This window comes from Anomaloglossus baeobatrachus, chromosome 4 (assembly GCF_048569485.1).
Source record: "Anomaloglossus baeobatrachus isolate aAnoBae1 chromosome 4, aAnoBae1.hap1, whole genome shotgun sequence".
Lineage (NCBI taxonomy): Eukaryota > Metazoa > Chordata > Amphibia > Anura > Aromobatidae > Anomaloglossus > Anomaloglossus baeobatrachus.
This window is the reverse complement of record NC_134356.1, coordinates 367,300,185-367,315,345: the sequence shown is the minus strand read 5'-3', so window position 1 is coordinate 367,315,345 and position 15,161 is coordinate 367,300,185. Positions and strand designations below refer to the sequence as shown.

At 41.3% G+C, this 15,161-nt stretch overlaps 1 protein-coding gene across 1 annotated transcript in view; it reads right to left on the bottom strand.

Annotated features, from left to right (window-relative positions):
• Positions 1-15,161, bottom strand: part of LOC142303617 (chloride anion exchanger-like) — a 145,592-nt gene that overhangs the window by 69,827 nt on the left and 60,604 nt on the right. The window contains exons 8-9 of the mRNA XM_075345144.1: positions 6,359-6,441; positions 4,026-4,173 (exon numbers count right to left, since the gene is read on the bottom strand). Of these exons, the coding sequence (XP_075201259.1) occupies positions 4,026-4,173; positions 6,359-6,441 (231 nt within the window). The remainder of the gene's footprint in view (positions 1-4,025; positions 4,174-6,358; positions 6,442-15,161) is intronic.

The following is a 15,161-nucleotide window of genomic DNA, read 5'->3' as shown; positions in this document are numbered from 1 at the left end:
TATTCTACAATTTTACAGCACAGGGATGGGTAGGGAGGTGTAATTAGAGCACACATGCGTCTGCTGATAGGTCAGAATGCATATTCTAGGTGACAGGTTCCCTTTAAAAAAGGGAGGAAGCTTGAATGGCAGAGGTGAAAAATACAGTCAAATCCCGAAGGCCAAACATATATTGGCAATCCACGTCAAGAACTATCAAGCCACCAGAAACAAGAAAAAATGCACTTTTCTGTTACAGGAGATAGCAAATGCAGGCTACAAGCCAAAACAACTGTTCTGCATAGTAAATAAACTCTGTAATCCACACTGCCTAAGACCTACAATATCATAACAACTCTGAAAAAGTTGCCTACTACGTCATGGATAAAATTTTTGCTATCCGATCGTGCAACCAATAACCATCAAATAATGACATCAATGGCATTATTGAAACCTCAACTCAATAGTCGAAATTTGATCTCTTTGTTGAACCAGAAATGACAAAATTTTGCCAGTGTTTCCTTTGAACAACATGTGAGAGGGCCCGACATCACTCCTGCTGGAGTGTCCTGCTTATTTCAGTAATCAAGAATATAGAAGCAGTCATCAAGCATTTCCGACAGAAGTCCGCCATGGACCATGATTCTCTGAATAACTACAAACCTATTGCTAAACTGCCCTTACTGGAAAAGTCATAAAAAAGGAAACTTGCTATGCAATCAGAGGCCAGACTGTCAGGTGATTCTTTTTATGACCCTTTCAAGTCTGGCTTCTGGAAAAAACATAGCACTGAATCATCACTTACACAAGTACTAAACGATCTGCTCATTGTAAGAAACGGACGGGTATACCATCCTAATACTCTTAGATCTTTCTGTAGAATTTGATACTCTTCACTATAAATCTTAATATAAAGACTTAAGGAATTCTGTAAGTTTGATGCCGTAGTTGTACAATGGCTACAAGGTCATAACGAGCTTTTATTGGCTCCTCATCCTCCCTGTCAATTCCCTCGAAATACGGAGGGCTACAGAGTTCGGTTCTACCTCTATTGCTGTTTACATGCTACCAGTAGGTCAAATAATCCATAACCACAGTCTGGCACATGACTGCTATGATGATGATACCCAATTATACCTAACATTCAAGCCAGGAGTCAATGAACCATCCCCACCTATAAATTCCTGACTAGCCGAACTGTAAAAAAAGGATGAATGCCGGCTGGCTGACACTAAACATAGAAAAACTAAGGTCATTTTGGTTGAAGGTCAGTGCATAACAGCAAAATAGCAACCTTTTACTAAATTATCTTTTTTTCCTGGGAAATACAACCCTTCAAAGGTCAGATCAGGTACACAATTTGATGCAGTTATTGATTGGAACTGTCATTCAAAAAACAAATATCAGCCATCAATAAGTCCTCATTTTTCCATCTGAGAAGCATTGACAAAATTAACATCTCATCTCAATTTCGAGACCTCATACCTTTCCATCTGGACTACTGTAATACCATATATGCAGAGCTTTCAGACACAACAATACATTGTGTTCAGTGAGTGCAAATCTCCACAGATAGATTAATAACTAATCAACCTTGACATTCTCCAATAACACAAAATCTCCTTACACTGCACTGGTCAGGTAAAGTAGGGAATAACTTACAATTTACCGGAACATGCTAGACCCCAGCCATATGACGGATCGTCTGAATTCCTACAATTCTTGCTGACCACCCAGGTACACCGGTATGAATAAGCTGTCCATACCTAGGATTCAGTGTACAATATTTGGAGGCAGACCATTTTGCTATACAGCCCCCATTCTTTTTGTTATACAGCCGATACCTGTTTAGTTTGGTGTTTTATGAAAAAAAAAACATTCATCCTGTACATTAAACCTTATTTCAAACTGATTAATCTACTCCTCGACTTGTGCGAAAAGTGCAATACAAATGTTTGTTTGTGCTGTTTGTTTATTGTCCAATGATTAAAGGGAACCGGTCACCAGGTTTTCCCCCCATAAGCTGCAGCCACCAACAGTAAGCTCTTATATACAGCATACCGTAATGTTGTATATAAGTGCCCAGGCCACCATGTATAACGTAAAAAACATCTTTAATTATACTCACCTATGGGATGGTCAGGTCCGATGAGCGCCACTGGTCTAGGTCCGGCACCTCCTCTCTTCTCTCCATTGCCGTCCTCCTTCCCTGCTCCGTGTGGATGACATGTCCTAAGTCATCCACAGAGAAACCGCCATTGCCCTCCTGCACACGTACACTTTAATCTGCCCTGCTGTGGGCATAGGAAATTATTATAATGCTCAAGCGGGGGGAAAGGTCAAAGACTGCCCATGCATGCACACTACATTACTTTGCTTTAACCCCTTCATGACTGGGCAATTTTCCTATTTTTGTTTTTGTTTTTTGCTCTACTTTTTCTGAGAGTCGTAACTTTTTTATTTTTCCATCAATCTTGCCACATGAGGGCTTATTTTTTGTGTAATGAGTTGTACTTTTAAATAAAACCATATTTTTTACCATATAATGTACTGGAAAATGGCAAAAAAATTTAACTGCGGAAATATTGAAAAAAAAGTGCGATTGCATGATTGTTTTTGGGATATTTTATTCACAGTGTTCACTATATGGTAAAGCTGACATGTCGTTGTGATGCCTCCAATTGGTACGAGTTTGTAGACATCAAACATGTATAGGTTTACTTTTATCTAAGGGGTTAAAAAAATGGTGACGTTTGTCCCAAAAAGTGGCACACTTTTTGCTCCATATTCCTCAACCTGTAGCGTTCTCATTTTTCAGGATATGAGACTCAGTGATGACTTATTTTTTGCATTTGGAAGTGATGTTTTTATTGGTACCATTTTTGCGTGGATTCTGTGTTGCGATAGAATGTTATTGCATTTTGCACAAAATTTTAAAACGATCAAAAAACATAATTTTGGCGTTTGGAATTTTTTTTTGCCACTACACCGTTTACCGATCAGATTAATTGATTTTATATTTTGATAGATCAGGCGTTTCTAAACGTGGTGATATCAAATATGTGTATATTTTTTATTTTTTTTAACCCTTTAATTTTCAATGGAGCAAACAGGGGGTGATTTAAACTTTTAGATTTTTTTATTTTGTTTTATATGTTTTAAAACTTTTTTTTAACTTTTTTTATTTTACTAGTCCCCTGGGGGACTATAAGGATCAGCAGTCTGATCGGTTATTAATTTCTCCTGATCAGAGCAATATTGCTCTGATCAGGAAAAATGCTTTGTTTTTGTTACAGCCGGCACTCTGTCGTATGTAACAGGAACTACGTCATGATAGCAACAGGAGTCATCACATAAACCTGTGCAACCATGACAATCATCGGCTCCTCGTGATCGCGTCAAGGGTCTCCGATGGTGGCGGGGAAAGGCTTGTTCCCTTCTGCGGGCATTTAAATTATGCTGTCACATTTTGACAGCACGATTTCAGGGGTTAACAGGTGTGGGTGGATCACGGATCCACCTGTGCCTGCGAGGCACACATGTCTACTGTTCAAATCAGCAGACTGTTCAAATCAGCAGACATGTGCGGGAATCACCACTGGCTCACTGCAGCAGCCGGCAGTGATTACCTCTTTTTGTTTTAGGACGTACTGTTACGTCCTCGGTCGTGAAGGGGTTAAAAGGAACTTGGTGACCGTTCCCTTTAAAGCAGTCCTAATTTGGGCTGACCACCAGATTTCGGAAAACCATGTGCATATATTATTAGCTAGATTTCTTGAACCTTATAATTTTGTTGTCCTTATTGCTGGTGATGGAAAGGTTTAAATGGTAAACAAACATGATCACTTTCCATTGAATGTTAAAAGCCTTAATTTGGTGCCCAGGGAATTCCATGGGGCTCTTCTTTACCCTCATAAACTTTTGAATTTACATGAAGACATACATAAATTGTGAAAAGCTGATGCAAATGACTGTGAGATGTTTCAATTATATGAATAAGTATAAAAATTCATATCTAAAATGGTTAAAAGATTTATGTAACGTACCTGATTACCATTTATTACATAGTCATGTTTTATGGAATAGACTTTCGCCACAGAATAAGCTACAGCAAATCCAACGATTCCAATGGAAAAGCCGTCAGCAATGCATTCTTGAAATACCGAAATGCTTGGTGCCTGTGGAGCCTGAAAGCTGGATAAAAAGAGATATATGACATTTCACTATAGAACTATAACAATATTTTTTTCAAATTTTAATGTGAATAAAAAAACCCTAATAATTCTGTATAAATAGGATTTGGCAGCTGAATATATAATTTATATGGAAATATGTATAACTCAGATTCTGAAAATAATGATCAAATATCAATGACACACAACTGTGTATCCCTTGGACATGGCACACAACGAATTGCTATTTCATAAACAGCACGTTTTTTTTTTAACGATGACTTTGTGAGCTTCAGAAATTAAGTATTGTGAACATATAATGAAATATTATTGAAAGGCAAGAAAATCCATCAAAAACTCTTAAGCCTGCTTTACACGGTACAACCCATTGTGCGATTTCACAATCGATCGTACCCGCCCCCGTCCTTTTTGCATCACGGGCAAATCGCTGCCCGTGTCGCACAAAGTTAGTAACCCCCGTCACACATACTTACCTCTCGTGCGACCTCGCTGTGGGCGGCGAACGTCCACTTCCTGGAGTGGGAGGGACGTTCGGCGTCACAGCGACGTCACACGGCCGCCGGCCAATAGAAGCGGAGGGGCGGAGATGAGCGGGACGTAAACATCCCGCCCACCTCCTTCCTTCCACATAGAGCCGGCGGCGGCCGCGGGAGGCAGGTGAGCTGCTCATCGTTCCCGTGGTGTCACACGGAGCGGCGTGTGCTACCACGGAAACGATGGTCAACTAAATTAAACGATATTATGGAACCTAGCGAGCAGTACCCGACTCACGATTTGTGAGCGATACTGCGTCGCTAGGAGGTGTCACACAGGCCGGCATCGCCAGAGATGCCGGATGTGCGTCACAAAATCCGTGACCCCGACGATCTATCGCACGATAGATTGTCTGGTGTAAAGCAGCCTTTAGGCGGGCTTTGCACGTAGCGACATTGCAAGCCGATGCCGCGATGCCGAGCGCGATAGTCCCCGTCCCCGTCGCAGCTGCGATATCTTTGTGATAGCTGCCGTAGCGAATATTATCGCTACGGCAGCTTCACATGCACTCACCTGCCGTGCGACGTCGCTGTGGCCGGCGAACCACCTCCTTATTAAGGGGGCGGGTCATGCGGCGCCACTGCGACGTCACACGGCAGGCGGCCAATAGGAGCGGAGGGGCAGAAATGAGCGGGATGTAAACATGCCGCCCACCTCTGTCCTTCCGCATAGCCGACGGGAGCCGCAGTGACGCAGGTAGGAGATGTTCCTTGCTCCTGCGACTTCACACACAGCGATGTGTGCTGCCGCAGGAGCGAGGAACAACATCGGACCATTGCGTCAGCGTAATTATGGAATTCGCTGACGCTACACCGATAATACGATTACAACACTTTTGCGATCGTTAATCGTATCATCTAGGATTTACACACTACGATGTCGAGAGTGACGCAGGAAGTGCGTCACTTTCGACATGACCCCACTGACATCGCACCTGCGATGTCGTAGTGTGCAAAGCCCGCCTTACACCTTAATTATCCATAAAAGTAAAATAATTCCTATGGTATGAAAAGGGGTGTAGGATTTTTGTAGCTGGAATGCATTTTACTGCTCATCACAGACCAGTGTCGCTCCTGCTTGCGCGCTCTGCAGTGAAAGAGGGAGCAGAGAGATGCTGGGCTGTGATGCTGGGCTGTGATGAGCGGTGAAATGCCACACACAGCCCAGTCACTCAGGAAGACTGCAGCCCTCCTCAGTTAACGTGACATCACTGGACATCAGAGGTCACAGAGCCTAGGGATCACGTGAAGGGGATGAGCGGACTGCGATAGCGCCGCTCACAGGCACTATTGGCAACACAAGGTATTTGAGAGAAAGCTTGTTTCTCAACATAATATCGATGTGGTCAGTAATGAAAATGGGTGAAACACTCCTTGTTTCACTTAATAAATATTGAGCAATTACACAGTTCTAAATTCCAAAAATTAAATCTGTGCCACCTATAAGCAAGTGAACAATTACGCCAAAAATTTGCAATATTTTCAAACCCTGCCTAAATGTTGCACCACCCTTACAATTGCCACTTTTGGTAAAAGTATGGTGAGAAATAGTAACTTTTATAAAATTTGTGACTGTTCGAAACATATTTTACACCAAAAACAACGAGTCTGACTTGCTTCATACAAAAATATCATTTGAATCATTATACATACCCTTTCTGCAATTTTCCAACAATGTCAACTCTAAATCTTACAGTGAAATTGAAAGCATATGATACACCAGTTGCAATCACTGTCTGCAAAACAAAATAAACTAAACAATTAAAAATTAAGAACAAAGGTAAAAATAAAGTAAAAGTCGGTTGCAGTGCAAGCCACTTAATCTAACACGTTTCAAATCATGCATTCTTAATCTTTGTGCTAGAAACGTGTTAGTGTAAATTGCATGCTCTGTAACTTATTTGTTAGGGATCTTCAATAAAAGACTGGATTTTGACCATGGATTTGAGCTGAATTATACACTTTCTTATTGCTCTATGAGTCTACATGCCATACAATGATGAGCTGATGTGCTCTCTATGGATATAGGTGAATGGGTGTACATTTTTATACATTTGTAAGAATTAATACACAGATACCAGTCACAAATTCTTCAATCTTGTTCCATTAAAAATTATAATTTACTTTATTATTTGCCTAATCAGAAATCTTACTATATCAGTATTTTAACAGAACAAATATAAAGTAAACAGTTATTGCTTATATTTGAAAAACCTTGAAAATTACTTAAGGCAGATGGTTAAGGGATCTGGTATCTGTGATGTCGGTTAGTCATTTTGCATTGAGACCCTTAACTTTTTGGATTTCAAAAAGAACTGAAGATTGTAGGGGAAATTGGTGGGGAAAGTGTAAAGAATGGCAATAGTTTTGCAGTCTAAAAGGCTTGTCTGGGTCAAATTGAAATCTGCTTGTAAAAACAAGCAACTTTGTACTTTACTCTTTATTATGAATCATCTACCTTTTCAAGAACAGAGGATTTAAATCTAATAGTGTACAGCTTGTTTCCTAGGTTACCGACCACCTTGTAATCCCATCCTGGCTAGTTAACCAGTTAAGAAGGGCACTGTGTAACCAGGTTTTATGCGTCACAGTCTGCTCTTGCTGTTTTGAAGATGGCTGGATTGCTAGATCTGACCAGCTTCAGTTCCTATACTCACTTCCATACTCAAAGGCCAAATTGCCTATGCTAGTTGGGTGGGAGAGAGCATAGTTTAGACTAGTGGCACAAACGTACCGCTGGTCCAAACTATCAATTTTCAGGAGCGAACTACCTCCAGTCAAAGCAAGAATCCAGGAGCCAGGAGTGGTTTATTCTGAACATACAACTTGAGAAAACCCTTTAAAGGTTAATGCCCCATTTGTTCTCTGTCTTAACATCTATAAACATGTTTTTTTTTATAAAGATACAGTATGAGAAACATATTGTTAATACAGCATTCATTAGAAATGCCTTCTAATGTGTCTTTAAGTTATTTGCATTTAAGCCTTTGCTTCCAGAACCAATACACCATTGACACGTAAAAATGCATACTTACGGGTACGTACACAAGGTATATTAAAGATATCATGCATAGCCATTGACTTTTTGAAGCAGAAGACACTTCAGAAATATTTTATTTGTTGTCTCTATTTGTCGTTTTTACTGCCAGCCTTTTTTGTTTTAAATTTTATATTTAAAATATTGGCGACTTCTAAGCAGAATTAACTGAAGAAGGGTCAGGTTGCTTCTTTTAGCGTTTTCACACCTTTTGCTGCCTGAAGCAGTTAAAAAGAACCTATGCACAACAAGTCGTTTTGATATTGCTGTGCATATCTTCTATATTTGTAACATTTATTAAGGAATTATTCTGACAAGGTGAAGGCAGAAGCTGTCTGAAAAAGACTCAGGCCCTATCACACACAGAGATAAATCTGCGGCTGCAGTGAAATTGTGGACAATCAATGCCAGGTTTGTGGCTATGTACAAATGGAACAATATGTCCATGATTTCACTGCAACCACAGATCTGCCAAAGATTTATCTCTGTGTGTGACGGGGCCTTTAGGCGGGCTTTGCACGTTGCGACATCGCAAGCCGATGCTGCGATGTCGCACGCGATAGTCCCCGCCCCCGTCGCAGGTAGGATATATTGTGATAGCTGGCGTAGCAAAAATTATCGCTACGCCAGCTTCACATGCACTCACCTGCCCTGCGACCCTCGCTCTGGCCGGCGACCCACCTCCTTGTTAAGGGGGCGGGTCGTGCGGCGTCACTCCGACGTCACATGGCAGGCGGCCAATCGGAGCGGAGATGAGTGGGATGTAAACATCCCGCCCACCTCCTTCCTTCCGCATATCCTACGGAAGCCGCGGTGATGCCGGTAGGAGATGTTCCTCGCTCCTGCGGCTTCACACACAGCGTTGTGTGCTGCCGCAGGAGCGAGGAATAACATCGGACCGTCAGGTCAGCATAATTATGGATTGCGCTGACGCTGCACCGATGATACGATTACGACGCTTTTGCGCTCGTTAATCGTATCATCTAGGCTTTACACACTACGATGTCGCATGCGATGCCGGATGTGCGTCATTTTCAATTTGACCCCACCGACATCGCACCTGCGATGTCGTAGTGTGCAAAGCCCGCCTTAGTGTGCCCATACCGTTACATTGTGGTTTTAGTAAGCCCCAACCTTTCTGCAGGCTAGTTCACAGGACTGTCCCAGCAATATAGGAAATTTTTGCAAGTATGCATTTAATTACCTGGCATCAATCTTATTTTACCTTAGAAAGCACAGTCTGCTGCATATCTGAGATCATTTTTGGATACTATTGATTAATACTGAAGCAGATGATAAAATGATTGGAAATGGAAACGAAATAATAATATTAATAATAATAATAATTTCAAAGCTGCCCACAAAAACAGTAATTTCCTGGTCATTGAAATAAACAAAACATTAACAGACGAGGCTCTGTTTAGTCAGTTTCAACAATAATAACAAGGGATTACCAGTAAAATATATGTATGCATGTTCACAATGTCATAGACTAATATACACTGCTCAAAAAATTAAAGGGAACACTCAAATAACACATCCTAGATCTGAATGAATGAAATATTCTCATTGAATACTTTGTTCTGTACAAAATTGAATGTGCTGACAACAAAATCATACAAAAATCATCAATTGAAATCAAATGTTTTAACGAATGCAGGCCTGGATTTGAAGACACAAACAAAATGAAAGTCAAAACAAGTCAAAATGAAAATCAAAACAAGACAAAATAAGACAGAATGAAAGTGGAAACAAGTCAAAACGAGGCTCAGTATTGTGTATGGGCTCCAAGTGCCTGTATGACCTCCCTACAACACCTGGGCATGCTCCTGATGAGGTTGCGGATGGTCTCCTGAGGGATCTACTCCCAGACCTGGACTAAAGCATAAGCCAACTCCTGGACAATCAGTGGTGCAACGTGATGTTGGTGGATAGAGCAAGACATGATGTCCCAGATGTGCTCAATCGGATTCAGGTCTGGGGAACGGGCGGGCCAGTCCATAGCTTCAATGCATTCATCTTGCAGGAACTGCTGACACACTACAGCCACATGAGTGCTGGCATTGTCCTGCATTAGGAGGAACCCAGGGCCAACCGCACCAGCATATTGTCTCACAAGGGGTCTGAGGGTCTCCTCACGGTACCTAATGGCAGTCAGGCTACCTCTGGCGAGCACATAGAGGGCAGTGCGACCCTCCAAAGAAATGCCACACCACACCATTACTGACTCACTGCCAAACTGGTCTTGCTGAAGGATATTGCAGACAGCAGATCGCTCGCCACGGTGTCTCCAAACTCTGTCATGTCTGTCACGTGTGCTCAGTGTGAACCTGCTTTCATCTTTGAAGAGCACAGGGCACCAGTGGCAAATTTGCTAATCCTGGTGCTTGGCAAATGCCAAGCATCCTGCACGGTGTTGAGCTGTGAGCATAACCCCCATCTGTGGATGTCGAGCCCTCATGCCATCCTCATGGAGTCGGTTTCTAACCATTTGTGCAGACACATGCACATTTGTGGCCTGCTGGAGGTCATTTTGCAGGGCTTTGGCAGTGCTTCTCCTGTTCCTCCTTGCACAAAAGCGGAGGTTGCTGGGTTGTTGCCCTCCTACAGCCCCCTCTACGTCTCCTGGTAGTGCCTCCATCCGCTGGACACTACGCTGACAGACACTTCAAGATTGGTGCCTGTGTATCCTGTACACCATATCACCAGCCACAGCGCTGCTGTGCTGGCTAAACCCAGGACCTTAGGTATTCTCTACCAAACGCTATTAATCCACTCAAATTTCCATATCCCAGGCACCCATCTTGAAGCGATTCTTGACTAAGACCCAGGCGGGGTCGAAACGTCGGAATGACTTCACAGTCGCCTCAATAAATTTGAAAATTTTTTTGCATCACAATCTATGAGTGCAGTGAATTTATTTATTATCCTGGATGAGATGCACTACCTGTGCCACTTGTGTGGGTCGTAGAGTCCGTCTCATGCTACCACGAGTGTGAAAGCACAACCAACATTCAAAAGTGACCAAAACATCAGCCAGAAAGCATTAGTACTGAGATGTGGTCTGTGGTCCCCACCTGCAGAAACACTCCTTTTTTGAGTGTGTCTTGATAATTGCCAATTATTTCCATCTGATGTCTTTTCCATTTACACAACAGCATGTGAAATTGATAGTCAATCAGTGTTGCTTCCTAAGTGGACAGTTTCATTTCACAGAATTATGATTAACATGGAGTTTTATTCGGTTGGTTAAGTGTTCCCTTTAATTTTTTGAGCAGTGTATAAAAGCATAATAGGTAATGGAGTGTTAATATATGCCATAGACTTATGATGTTTAGGCTAAAGGACTAATAGGTAAACATGAAAATCACAAAAAAATGGAAAAAAAAAGTAATAGAATTGTAAGATAAAATAATGATCTTTATTGAACCAAGTAAAATGGTATGAAGAGCTTATGGTGGGAAAGGGGCGCAAACACACAATAAAATAAATGAACTCTGTAAATTGTACAGAAATAGTTCTGCTGATTTCTTTTTATAAGTATGACACTGAAGGTTAGCCACTCAGTTTAGAGCCTATGTCAATAGCTCCATAACATTTGATGCACTGTCGGACACAGACATAAAAGGGCCCTTGTGCAATAACAGTATATGGACCCTTTTCAGTCAAATAACTCATCATTGTTCAAATTCACAATTCCACCTGTTTTGGAAGTAGATATGGGCCCCCCAATCTCCTGAGCCCCTGTGTGGCTGCACAAGTTGCACCAATGATATATCCGCCCCTGATTTGATGGGTTAAACAATACAGTATTTAGACCATTTTGACATCAACAGGTACCAAACAGTTATAGCTTACTTGAAAGCAGCCAGACTGGCTTGCAAAGTCTCCGTAAGGAGAATAGTGTTCCCCTGTGATCCCTACATAGCTTTCTCATGAGCCAGATCAGACACCCCATACTTTGCACTGACGAGGGGCAAGCACCCCGAAACACCGTGTCTGCAAATTGGGATTCTGATCTTGCATATATATCCTAAGTTATATGTAAAGGGTTGTTAGAAATCCACATTTAACTTTTAGGATCGCTACTTCCAATAGGTGGCGCTGCGCTAGAGTTTGTCTCCAGTCCTGGAGAGACAATTTGAATATTTTGCAGAGGGGCATGGCAGCTATAAGTCCCCTTACTTGAAAGCTGCCAGACTGGCTTGCAAAGTCTCCATAAGGAGAATAGTGTTCCCCCGTGATCCCCACATAGCTTTCTCATGAGCCAGATCAGACACCCCATACTTTGCACTAACGAGGGGCAAGCACCCCGAAACACCGTGTCTGCAAATTGGGATTCTGATCTGGCATATATATCCTAAGTTATATGTAAAGGGTTGTTAGAAATCCACATTTAACTTTTGGGATCGCTATTTCCAATAGGTGGCGCTGCGCTAGAGTTTGTCTCGAGTCCTGGAGAGACAATTTTTATAGCTTGTGAGAAATTTTGAGCTGCCGCTGACCAAGCGTGACCTATAGAGCCTTGGTCTGAGAATGTTCTTTGAATTAAGCTCCATAAGAATCAAAGGATGTTGGGGGACATTACTCCATTGGATTATCTCAGAACTTCTAGGGTTTCTTTTGAATTAATAAATTGGTAAATGAGGGACTGTGGGGGAGTCTTTATTCCCAAATTGGATTACTTCAGAACGCCGAGGATTTTTTGAATTAATAAATTGGTGAACGAAGGAGTGTGTGGGATTTTTTATTCAAATAATTTTTTTTCCGTGTGTGTGTGTGTGTTTTTTTTTAACTCTTCACATACTGGGTTAGTAATGGGGGTGTGTGATAGATGCCTATCCATTATTAGCTCTTGGGCTTGATGCCAGCTGTCAATTCACAGTTGACATTAACCCCAAAAGTATAATCTCGATTGCCAAAAACACCAGAATTAGAACATCTAATGGAATCACCACTTCTGAGGCGGCTGTGGGCTGCTATTTTAAGGCTGGAAAGGGACAAATAACTATGGACCTTACCAGACTGATAATATCAGCCCGTAGATGTCTGCTTTGCCTTGGCTAGTTAACAAAAATAGGGTGGAGCCCACCCCATTTTTAAAAATTATTTATTTAAATGGTTAAAAAAAAATGAAGTGGGATCCCCTCTATTTTTGATAACCAGACAAATTGAAGCAGACAGCTGAGAGTTACAGCTCGCAGCTGTCTGCTTTACCTGCACTCTTTGTCAAAGATAAGGGAAACTCCACATCATTTTATTTAAAATGTATTTCCTAATCCGTATCCATATTTGTTTACAGGGCAATTGTTCATATTTTGCTTTTTTTTAAAGCCCTTATTATTACCATTTTACAGAAGTTTGGGTCTCCATTAACTTGTATTGAATTAGAGGTCTAGGGTCAAATCTGGGTCCTAGCAAATACAAAATAACGTTTGGAACTCCATTCTATGTCTGAACTGGGTGCAAAAACCTAAAAAAACATCACTATGGGGAGATAAGGTATGCACACCAGTGACTATGTAAGGGGAATACATGGAATAGCAGAAACTGCTGTGTGAATACTGACATGAAAAATTCAATAGCTGTATGTAAGGATGAAATGTGAAAAATGGAACCTGCATTACTGCCATGAATATATGAATAAAGAGAAATTTAGCTACTGAATTGATCAATGCAATAGAGCCCCAACACTACGCCAAAGTATTTCTCTACGTTGGGGTCCCTAGCTTGTGTGTGTCCTCTCATGCAGTTAAAAAACTTACCGTGTATGGGAAGCTGAGACCCAGGCTATATATACGATGTGGATTGGCAATAGGGGTGTATGGGGAGGGTTCACAAACGAAAAACTACTAGCAAATACAAAATAACGTTTGGAACTCCATTCTATGTCTGAACTGGGTGCAAAAACCTAAAAAAACATCACTATGGGGAGATAAGGTATGCACACCAGTGACTATGTAAGGGGAATACATGGAATAGCAGAAACTGCTGTGTGAATACTGACATGAAAAATTCAATAGCTGTATGTAAGGATGAAATGTGAAAAATGGAACCTGCATTACTGCCATGAATATATGAATAAAGAGAAATTTAGCTACTGAATTGATCAATGCAATAGAGCCCCAACACTACGCCAAAGTATTTCTCTACGTTGGGGTCCCTAGCTTGTGTGTGTCCTCTCATGCAGTTAAAAAACTTACCGTGTATGGGAAGCTGAGACCCAGGCTATATATACGATGTGGATTGGCAATAGGGGTGTATGGGGAGGGTTCACAAACGAAAAACTACTAGCAAATACAAAATAACGTTTGGAACTCCATTCTATGTCTGAACTGGGTGCAAAAACCTAAAAAAACATCACTATGGGGAGATAAGGTATGCACACCAGTGACTATGTAAGGGGAATACATGGAATAGCAGAAACTGCTGTGTGAATACTGACATGAAAAATTCAATAGCTGTATGTAAGGATGAAATGTGAAAAATGGAACCTGCATTACTGCCATGAATATATGAATAAAGAGAAATTTAGCTACTGAATTGATCAATGCAATAGAGCCCCAACACTACGCCAAAGTATTTCTCTACGTTGGGGTCCCTAGCTTGTGTGTGTCCTCTCATGCAGTTAAAAAACTTACCGTGTATGGGAAGCTGAGACCCAGGCTATATATACGATGTGGATTGGCAATAGGGGTGTATGGGGAGGGTTCACAAACGAAAAACTACTAGCAAATACAAAATAACGTTTGGAACTCCATTCTATGTCTGAACTGGGTGCAAAAACCTAAAAAAACATCACTATGGGGAGATAAGGTATGCACACCAGTGACTATGTAAGGGGAATACATGGAATAGCAGAAACTGCTGTGTGAATACTGACATGAAAAATTCAATAGCTGTATGTAAGGATGAAATGTGAAAAATGGAACCTGCATTACTGCCATGAATATATGAATAAAGAGAAATTTAGCTACTGAATTGATCAATGCAATAGAGCCCCAACACTACGCCAAAGTATTTCTCTACGTTGGGGTCCCTAGCTTGTGTGTGTCCTCTCATGCAGTTAAAAAACTTACCGTGTATGGGAAGCTGAGACCCAGGCTATATATACGATGTGGATTGGCAATAGGGGTGTATGGGGAGGGTTCACAAACGAAAAACTACTAGCAAATACAAAATAACGTTTGGAACTCCATTCTATGTCTGAACTGGGTGCAAAAACCTAAAAAAACATCACTATGGGGAGATAAGGTATGCACACCAGTGACTATGTAAGGGGAATACATGGAATAGCAGAAACTGCTGTGTGAATACTGACATGAAAAATTCAATAGCTGTATGTAAGGATGAAATGTGAAAAATGGAACCTGCATTACTGCCATGAATATATGAATAAAGAGAAATTTAGCTACTGAA